The following is a 10,740-nucleotide window of genomic DNA, read 5'->3' as shown; positions in this document are numbered from 1 at the left end:
AATGGGTTCAACACTCAAGTCAAAGGGAGAATTTGTCACGTTACACTGAAGACCTTATGTATTTTGCTTTCGTGAAAAGGATGTGATTTTTTTTCATCATAAAATAATTGATTTCAAGATTTTTTGTTGTTGCCAATAGCTAGAATGCCAGCCCTCGAACTCAGGACCAGCTGAGTGAAAACAAAGCTCCTTACCACTACACTAGTTGGGCATCTGCGATTTCAAAATTAATTGATCACCTAGATTTTGGGTGTAACATGCTTTGAATGTATTATAACTAAATACCCAGCCAAGAAGAAGAAATACATAAAAATTTCAAAAGATCTTTTTGCAAAACGATGAGGGAGTAATATTTGTTCATCGTTAGAGAAAACGTTCACATCTCGTTCTAGGGTGAGGAACAACCAACCTAGAGGAAGGACCAACCCATAGTCAACTTTTGTTACATTTAAAAGTAAAACAAGTGGATTTCAAATGGTCCATTGCATTTACTCATTTTAAGTGATTCAAAATGTTACATTGCATATGGTTATCTCAAATTCAATTTAAATTCATTGTATTCAGTGCTTGATGATTTATTTCCTTAACTAATATAGCCTTGTTGTCAACATCCAAACCATTCCATCAAAATCTACCCTTAGATTGCTTACAAATTTTATAGTTTTATCTAGGGGACCAAAGAAGCAGGAAAGTAACAAATTGGAGATGCAATTCACTCTACAAAAGTAAATAACCAAGCTATTTGAATTGGATTAATTTGCATAGAATAATTAGATTTATGTTGATTAGATAGAATTTTGTAGTCATAAAAATCATAATTCGAACAGGCTGTGCTAAAGACAGTCGCTCAAATTATTCTATGTTCACACATAGAAGAAATGATTTTGCATTACATAAAGAGTGTCGACGAAACTAACACGTGAGTCCTGATTCTGATATATATTCTGCCAAGAACTGTCAAAACTCTCTCATTTTCACTTGTTATGTTCCTCGCCTTTTCTCACACGGATTGTATTCGCTTCCTCCTCCTCTGGCTCTTTCGTCAAACAGTTGGTCATCACAAAATGCATCTTTCCCACCTTCTTCTTCCTCTTCCCAACCTGGACCGCCAAACCAGGTCAAATTAAACTAAAATCAAAATAATAATAAATAAAAAAAACCCATCTCAGATCTTCATCACCGCCATCAAAATATTATCCCAATTTAATGGCACCAACAACAACCAACAACCACACCCACAGCAAGCCCCCAAAACCCAACTCCACAGTGACCACAACTACCAAAAAGCCCCTCGTCTGCTTCTCCTTCGCCGCCTACGCCAAGTCCCTCATAAACCACCTCAAATCTTCACCTCTCAACATCCCAGTCGAGCAAGGCCTCACCGACCCAGAGCTCGCCTCCATCGAAGCCACCTTCGACTTCGCCTTCCCGCCCGACCTCCGCGCCATTCTCCAGGAAGGCCTCCCCGTGGGCCCCACCTTCCCCAACTGGCGTTCCTCCTCCCTCCAGCAGCTCAGCATCCTCCTCAGCCTCCCGTCCCTCAGCCTCCTTCGGCGAGTCTCTGTCGGAAGCCTCTGGTGCCAGTCGTGGGGCCCCAAGCCCCCTCCAGGCGATCACGATCATGCTGACGTGGCCAAGCAGCTGCTGGTGAAAGCGCCGGTTCTCGTACCGGTGCACCGGAACTGCTATGTTCCGTCGAGGCCGGGCGTGGCGGGAAATCCGGTTTTGTACGTTGACGCGGAGAACGTTACGGTTCTGAGCTGTGACGTCACCCGGTTTTTTTGTCAAGAGTTTGGGTTCGCACACGTGCCCGTATGGGCCCCCAAGACGACGCGGTGGATTGATTTTTGGAGCGAGGTGGTGGCGCGTGTGGAGACGCGTGGTTGGTGGAGTGGGGATGAGTGCTTGGGTGGGTGTTTGGAGGAGGTGTTTTGGAGGTTGAGGGAGGGCGGTTGGGGGGAGGAGGAGGTTAGGGAGATGATGATGATGGACGGCTGTGATGGGAAGATTGAGAAGAGTGGGCCCCACGTGATGGGGGACAGCGAGGATGAGGCAGGTGTGGGGTGGCGCGTGAGGTTGCTGTCTATGGTGTTGTTGCGTGGGGGTTGGACAAGGGAAGATATTGTTGACTCTCTTGGTCTTGAGGACGAGTGCTTATGCGATAACTCGCTAGTAGATCCACCATCAGATTATATTCACCTATAGGATTAGGATATATCATATTCGAGTCCGATTTATATTTGAATTATCGGATTCAAATTACAATTACTTAGACCATACATAAAGTATAAATTATCATTCTCATTACATTTATCCTATTGAATTAGGATTAAAATTTAATTATTCAATGCTTAATGCACTTACTATGCTTTAAGTCTCTAGTTAAAATTCAAATCTTGATGTGACACATACTTGTTTTCAAAGATTCAAAATATTCATATAACATTTTATATACGTTATGCATTTGTAGCTCTACATGCAACAACTCTTTTTACTAAGTAAATCAACTCATGTTCCAAATGACAGTAATCCATGTCATATTTGTTTTATTTAGTTAAACTTTATATGTTTATATATTCAATTCAAGAGTCATCTCCACTGTTCATCCGTTAAACCTAACCTATTATCTTATTTGATTTATTTTTAATTAAAGAGTAAATTTGATGGTAATTTTTCGAAAGAAGTTGCATTCCATTCAACCAAACGTATTCTTCAAGCCATATTTTGGACTGCAAATCAAAGAAGAGAAATAGTACATAAATTATGGGTGGGCATTCAAACTGAGCCGAATTAGACGGAAAAAATGAGACAAAATCGGGTTGATAAAAAACTGAACTTGACCAATTTGGTTCGATTTCGGATATAATTCTTATAGTGAAAAAACCAGACCATGTATAACTGGACCGGCTAGGTATTTTTTAAGTTTTTAATAAAATATTTAAACCCAATGCTAAATTTCTAAGTCCATGACTAATCTTTCTCCAAGTCCAACTCCAAATCACCTCACTTTTCTAGGCCTAATCATCTCCCTTTGCATGAAATTGAGTAATTTGTGAATTTTTAAGCCAAAAAATTAAATTTTAGTTGGGTTTTGTACACAAATAAATCAAAAATAAAAAATTCATCCAAAAAAATAAAAACTGAACTGGCTTATGGGCAAACTGGACTGCATTGAACCATATATTTTTTTCGTCAAAATCAAACTGGATGAATAGTGCCGATTCCAGTTTGGAGTGAGAATCCGACTGTACCCACCCTTAACAGAAACACAAACCAAGTAAACGTAAACTAATAAACATCAGCTTTGGTGAAATTGGAAGACCATCAACTACAACCTGCGCGCGATCAACAATGATGGCGGCCCTTGAACCCAACAAGAGGCACATCTTCCTAGTCTGCTTGGTTGATAGCCATGGCACTCAACACCATTTGGGAATAGACAGACTTCTTGGCTAATCTCTAATCTCAAAGAGGTAGCTGTTAATCTCCTATATGTTATTTTCTCCATTTTATTGTAGAATACGAAGAGACAACAGAGACACGTGGTGGTAGAAGGTGTTCAGGTGGTGTATGGTTGAGTTCAATGGATGACATGGAGAGTGAAAATTGATCTACCTGATGAAATACATAAAAAAAGTTACATTTAGGAACATTGCAAAAAATTAAAATGGATTTTCGACCAAGCAAAAAAAAAGAGGATGATGTGGCACACGATATGGACTGCCATGTCACTTTCCTCTTCGATTAATAACAAAAGTTGGTAAAGAGTTGGTGTGCCCAATATAGAATTTAGATTTGGAAGGTAATTTTTTGGGTAAATGTTTAAAAGGTAAATTGAGAGATAAGGAAATTTTACAATGCTATTTATGCAAAAAAAAAATAAAAAATCCAAATACATCTATACCATATATTTAATTTGATTATTTCCAAATAAATGTTTTGGGATATGATTACACCAAGAATATGTAGTATTAGTGCCAGTTTGGCATTGCTTATTTGGGGTAATAAGTGATTTTTTAAAAAATTTGGGAAGCCCAGCCCGTTTGGTAAACTATGAGAAAATCACTTATTGTTAGAAATTGCTGTGAGAGAAAGTTATAAGGGAAATCAGCTAATGATGTGCTTTCATTTTCTGATTATGCGGGAATTAGTTTCGAAGAGGCGCTAGGTTTAATGATTATGCGGGAATCATTTTCTGATTACGCGGGAATTAGTACCAACAACATTCTTAACAAAAAGTTTACCAAACGTCAAACTGCTTTCACTTACATCTGATTTCTCTCACAGCAAATATGACAGCGATTATTTTCATAGCACAGCAATGCCAAATTGGCCCTTAGTTCCAAATATATATACCGACCAAATCTAGGTCGTTAGATCTGATTCTTTTTGGATGCATGCACAACCTTAATTATGGAAAAAATCCATTTGTAAATGATTAGCCTTGTTATAGAATTCAATTATTTCCAATTACAGTGTTTTTGAAATCCGAGACTATACTAAGAATTTGTAATATGGAATCCAAAAACATCTACAATATGCACTCATGAAACTATGTTGCGTCTACAATAATTTTTTTATTTTTAAAATTTATATTTTTGCTTCTTTTTAGCCTCACATTTGTTAGTACGGCAAAATGTTGGACTTTCAAAGAAAGGTTCTATAGTTTGTTCAACCTGGCTACAAGCAAATTCAAATTGAATAGCACGTCAAGTTATTTAGTCCCTGTGCTATTAAAAAGACTTTAGACTTTGGTTCATCCACCATTGAAAAATCTTTTCTTGCATTAGGGATATACAGCAACCATTTGGTTGACATTATTACAGGTTGGAGATGCTATATATATCATACCTAAACTAATTTGTGATAGCATGCTAAGTTGTGATTTATCAATCGGTAAGCTAATTTAATAGAATTTATTTCGATCGAGTTAGGAGATTCGACATTTCTTTGAATTTTCCTTTTTTCTACTTGACGGCGCCTTAATCGATCTATATCTCACATGCATTGTTTGTTATTAAGTTCTAGTTGTTAATGCTTCTCTTTATTAAAGAAAAAAAGACATATAAGCGATATCGTTGAAGGGAGAAATCAAACATAAGACACGTAAATCTTTACCCTCCCCTCGAAATACCACTTTTCTTTAATAATTGTAAAATCAAACCAAAAAAAAAAATACTATTTCTTATCGTTTATCCTCTTGGGCCTCAGGAGTGAGAGCCCTGGTTTTCACATTTTGCATTTTTGGCAAACATGTTTCCATTTTTGGTCTCCCTACTGCTATAAAACCAGGTGACCATTCCACCATCTATTGCATCTCGTCATTTCGTGCCCACTGCACGGGATGGTAACTCCCTACATGGAGTGTATTACAGATTCCAGAGACACTGTCCCAACCATTCAGTTCTGAGTTCTGGTATAAATCTCTTATGCTTCTCTTTATTATTTCTTCAATTTATACAACATATATATATATATATATATATATATATATATATATATATTCTTGTTTATTTGTTAATGTTGTACTGTATGTTACATTCAATTGTATATATCAAAAGAGAACATTTTGGAAGTTGTAAAGTCATCAGCTCACGTAATTTTGTGCAATGACCATTAGGGATCAATAGAAGAAGTACCCCAGTTGGGTCAGTTCCAGGGAGGAGAGACAATTGGGCTGAGTTTTCAGCTGAGGATGAAGAAGACTTGGCTAGAAGCTCCTACTTTGGCTTGAGTAACTTGTTCTTAACTTTCTCAAGAGCCCCTTGTAGTTTGTACAGCTCCTTCAAGCTATGTGTCCAATCTCCTAATCCCTTGGTTCTTCATTCTGATCTGCGTGTGTCTCTCCCCTCGTCTCCTTTCGACCCAGGTTCGTCCTTCCTGTCTGTCATAACAAAAACTGTTGAGAATAAAATCCCCATAATTTAGGAGATTGTATATAGCATAATTGTTGTAATCCCATCATATATGGGTCAACCTTAATTCTAGCATAGCAGTAACTTATTTCCTAGAATAGCACTTTGCTGTAGCCATATATACATATGTATCTATACGTTGAATATGAATTATCAATTCATTCTCCAATTTTATTATGGTATCAGAGCCTAGTTGCGGGCCCGTACTGCCACGTGATGGGTGGGTCCCCGTTTGGCCCCGTGTGATGGGTGAGTCCCTACATGACTCCACGTGTGACCCATAAAAATGGGGTCTCACGTACAGGGGAGTGTTGGAACTCATTGTTGTCCCAGATCGGCCAGAAGGCCAAAGAGAAAGTAGTTTAAATAGAAATACCCCTCTTTAACTAACACCGATGCCTTTTGTGATAAAACCCCACACCTGAGGATTGTGCAGGTGGTAAAATGGGGACAGTATCGGTGTTGTTGGAGTGGGCCCTCGGCCCGTTAACCTGGAAAATTTGACAAAAACACAGTACTTTATATTGAGCACTGTTGAGATTGTCTACTAATAGTGTTTTTTTTTTTTTTTTTTTTGAAAACTGAAATATGTTAAAAGTTAGATCCCGTAGGGATCCTAAGACCATACAAATCAAAATAAACTCTAGCAAGGACATCCAAGGGGAAATGACTAAACCAAACACACGACTTGTTATAATTGTGTCCTTTTTTTCCAACTGATCCGCAATCATATTAGCCTCTCTGATTACTATTCTAAATATTTATTTCTGAAGTCCCCTCTAGTTAATAGGTTTTATCTGTATTTGCCCGTGCAGAACAATGGAGGATGGTTTGTGTGACTCTAAACACGATAATATGGGAAGAACTTTCTTATAGCTGTGATCTGCTTGAGCTCTTGGGAGGTCGAGAAGAAATGAGAGGACAGATTCAAGTAGATAAAGATGGAGTGACCAGTTGATATACGCTTAGTTTGAAAGAGTTGTATAGGTTAAAGGGAGCCCTTGGGGAAGTTTAGAACAGATTACTCAAGAGAAAGAAGGAGCTTCCAGTCAAGACTTCTTCATCTCCTCAGCTGAGAATCCTGCCGAATTCTCTCGGACTACTTCCCTGGAGCTGACGCAGCTCGGCATGCTTCCGTTGACCCGAATGTCCATATGGAAATGGCCATTAATATCACTTCTTAATCTCTACTTAGAGAAGTGGTTTTTGTGGGAATGTTCTATCATTGTGTTGATTTATATGATTTAATCAATCTCCCCATCCTTTTGTATAACTGGGGGAAAAAGGAATAATAAAATTCATCCAATAATCTATTTTCTCATATGCTTTTTTAACCTATTTCTTTTTGTATCCAGTATTTCTATGCCCTTCAGTTTTTAGAATTTAGACTCCTGATGTTATATTCCGATTGACTAAGGCCCCGTTTGAGATTGCTTTTTTTCGCCAAAAACCTGCTTCACTTTAAAGTTAAGCAGTTTAAGGTGTTTGGTAAAAAGAAAATATCCCGATTATTTTAAAAGCAATGGCCTTTAGACACCAGTTTTTAAAAGCAGGCTCTGGGTTGCTTTTCAAAGCTGCTTTCAAAAGAAGCAGAGATGAACATTTAATAAATTTTTTTAATTCCCAAAATACCATCATTCATTTTAAAAAATGACACCACCTCCACTTTCACATCCAACTCCACCACTTGCACCACCACATTCGCTACCTCCACAACCACCGCCACCAAATCCTCTTCCTCCTCATCCTCCACCACCACCACCACCACATCCTCTTCCTCATCCTCTGCCACCACCACCACCACCTCCACAACCGCCATCCCCACCACCACCAACCCCACCTTCATCACCACCACCACCTCCACTCCATCACTACAACTACCACCACATGATTAGTACATAACACTTTTAACATCATGTCTATTTTAGTCATTATTCACAGTTACAACAATTTTATATTAAAATTTACCAAACGCTTTTACACTACTTTTGTACTAACAGCACTTTAAAAATATTGTTTACCAAACATGAAGCTGCTTTACTTTACAGCTAATTATTTTCAAAGCACAGCAGAAGCAACTTTTTTTAAAAATGACAGCAATCCCAAACTAGGCCTAAGAATATAAAACTAATTTGGCACTACCAAAAGTTTCTTGTTGATAAAGTTTTCTGTTTGTTGAGGCCCAAAAAATCATAGGACATGCCCATGCATATTTTAAAGCCCAATCGCTATCATGCTATAAAAATGGCCTAGCTGATGCACACAACACATGCCATGCCAAGCAAGGCTACAATTTGGCATGTGGGGAGGCAGTGGTGTGAGTCTACCACTTTCACATGCAAACTTGTAAGAACTACAAGGTTTCGTAGGCCCAAGCCCACTTAGCCCACTGCACTGTCAAGCATTATCTAAATGCAAAGCCCAAGCCACTGCAATACAACACAGCCCAAGCATAAGCACGCAATAACACGCGATGCCAAGCAACTCCCTTTTAGTGCCAAAATTACACAACAAACTTAAGTGGGCCCAAGCCACATACGTGCCTGGGGCTTGCTGAGCGGTTGTGGTGTGGATGGTTACAAGGATCCATGAGGCCCATTAAAGGTTCAAAAGAATGTAGGTTTTGGGCTGCTTGGGAGCCCCAAAATCCAAGCACATTTTCTTGAGCCCACTAAATGGGTAAGCAAAGAGAAAGAAAAGCCCAGCACCAGCACGTTCTGTGCGACTGGTCTCTAGGATTTGGCGACCGGTCGCTTTTGCATAGAATCGAAATTCCAAAACAACACAGCTGCAGCGACCGGTCGCTGGTCTCGATTTCCAGCTTCTTCTAATCTGCTTTAAAACGACCAGTCGCTCATCCCTTGCCGGTCGCTTCCCCCAACACCTACCCATATGTGCAGCACCTCTCCTATACGACACTAAACCAACCATACGACACCTAAACCTTATCCTCTCTCCCAAAAACCAACCACCCGGCTGTTGCATTCCTAAGAGGACACAAATTAATGTGCAAACAACCAATTAAAAATACCCGCAAGTGCACGAGTCTATTGAAGTATAGATTATACAAGTACGAGGTCGATCCCACGAAGAACTTGTCGGCTCCCTATAAGTTCTAATTTGAGTACGTAAAGAACACTTAATTGACACACCACAAATACGCAAATGCAAAATGGAAACTAAAAATAAGTAAAGAAGTGCAAAAGAATTGAAACAACACAAGAAAACTAAAGAAAAACACAAACAGCATTTTATATCGCCATTTTATCACCTGTTTATCACCTATGAACAGTGAACAGTGACATGAACAGTGAACAGTGACGACCGGTCGTTTTTGGGCAGATTCGTTTCTCTGTTTTTCAGTTTCGACCTCTGTCCAGTGTTTTGCCTATAACTTTCCAACCGTACGTCGAAAATTCACGTTCTTTATACGGTTGGATTCAGAACAGAAAATTCAAGAACACATCGCGGACCAAAAGTCCAAAACAATTACGGAAACAAATAAAATTCAGTATCAAATACACACCACGTGTCGAACTCACAACTCACACACACATTGGGGGGGGGTTTTTGATTTGTTTCAAGTGATCTATTTCTATTGCATGAAAGTAAATGGACTTTGAATTTAAATGAGAAAGGCAGAGATGAATTATCGAATTGTGAAATTAAAATGTAACAAACACTAGGGTTTCGGAATCCACCCTAAACAATTCTACCTATGTTCATAAATACTCAAGTGATGAACTCTAAACGTGTTGATGAAAATGTTCGCAATCAAGACCATGGGTCGTGGCTCAAGACGCATTGATTCTCTCTAATATACGTAAAGTGCATGGTTCGTACTACAATACTTGTGCTCTCCTCATAACCGAACCTAGGTATGGTTCGTACTTCGATTCAATTACAAGGAGAACCCATTAAGTTCAAAGAGAATATGAACATCACAAGAATCCTAATAGCATGGTGTTTACATTAGGTATTCAAGAAACCAATTCACATGGATGATTCTTACTTCATCCATTTATTGCTTAGGATAACATGAAGATACACATAATCCCAACAATCTCAAGAAGCATGCTTTCAAAGATGGCCAACCAAGGAAAAACACACATCAAGGATAGATTAATTTGGTGAATTGGAATTCATCAACAATATCTAGAAATTCATACACTCAAGTATCAAAACATTAAGGTAATCATGTTTAGGGCTTCAACCTAAGCCCTAGCTATGGAGTTTAGTTGCTCATACTTATTTCAAATACAAACTCAAAATGAAATTAGAAAGAGTTTACAGATTTTCAGAAAATGATGAAAGCTTCAAGATCATCAATGGTGGAAGTCTTCTTCTCCACTTTTCTTGGCTGCACCTTGGCTTTCTCCTAGCTCCAAATCTCCAAAATCTGCTCTCTAGTTGTCTGGAATGATAGAATCCCCTTCTCTCTCCCGTTGCAAAGCTCCCCCAAATCAGATTGCCCTTTGACTTCTCCTCCCTCTCTCCTCCTTTCCAGCTTTTACCTTTTAATATAAAACTACCACCTTTGATAAAGCCTTAGCCCATTGTCCCCTTGCCATCATGAAGCTTTGTCCTCACAAAGATGCCAATTGCTTCATAAATTATCTCAAAGCTAAGGTAACTTCTTGTTACCAAGACTTATGGTAACAAGAAAATCAAAATAACACAAAGGAGGTAAAAGCTGGCCAAGTTCGGATTTCCAGAGCTGTGGTAACATGCTGGATTGGTTGGATAGGCAATACTTGTCCAATGGAGCTCAAATTTGGATATGTTGTAGTTAACATCCATTGGAACAAGTCTCATGAAGATCATG

General features: G+C 38.8%; 1 protein-coding gene across 1 annotated transcript; it reads left to right on the top strand.

Moving 5' to 3' along the window:
* The first annotated feature begins 971 nt into the window (after positions 1–971).
* On the top strand, positions 972–2,366 carry LOC110755891 (uncharacterized). The gene has a single exon (XM_021957195.2). The coding sequence runs from the start codon at positions 1,207–1,209 to the stop codon at positions 2,203–2,205; it is 999 nt and encodes a 332-aa protein (XP_021812887.2). The 5' UTR covers positions 972–1,206; the 3' UTR covers positions 2,206–2,366.
* The last annotated feature ends 8,374 nt before the right edge of the window (positions 2,367–10,740 follow it).

Source organism: Prunus avium, chromosome 6, assembly GCF_965620075.1.
Source record: "Prunus avium chromosome 6, drPruAviu1.hap1.1, whole genome shotgun sequence".
Classification (NCBI taxonomy): domain Eukaryota; kingdom Viridiplantae; phylum Streptophyta; class Magnoliopsida; order Rosales; family Rosaceae; genus Prunus; species Prunus avium.
Note: the sequence above shows the minus strand (reverse complement) of the source record. Positions and strands in the feature narration are given on the sequence as shown.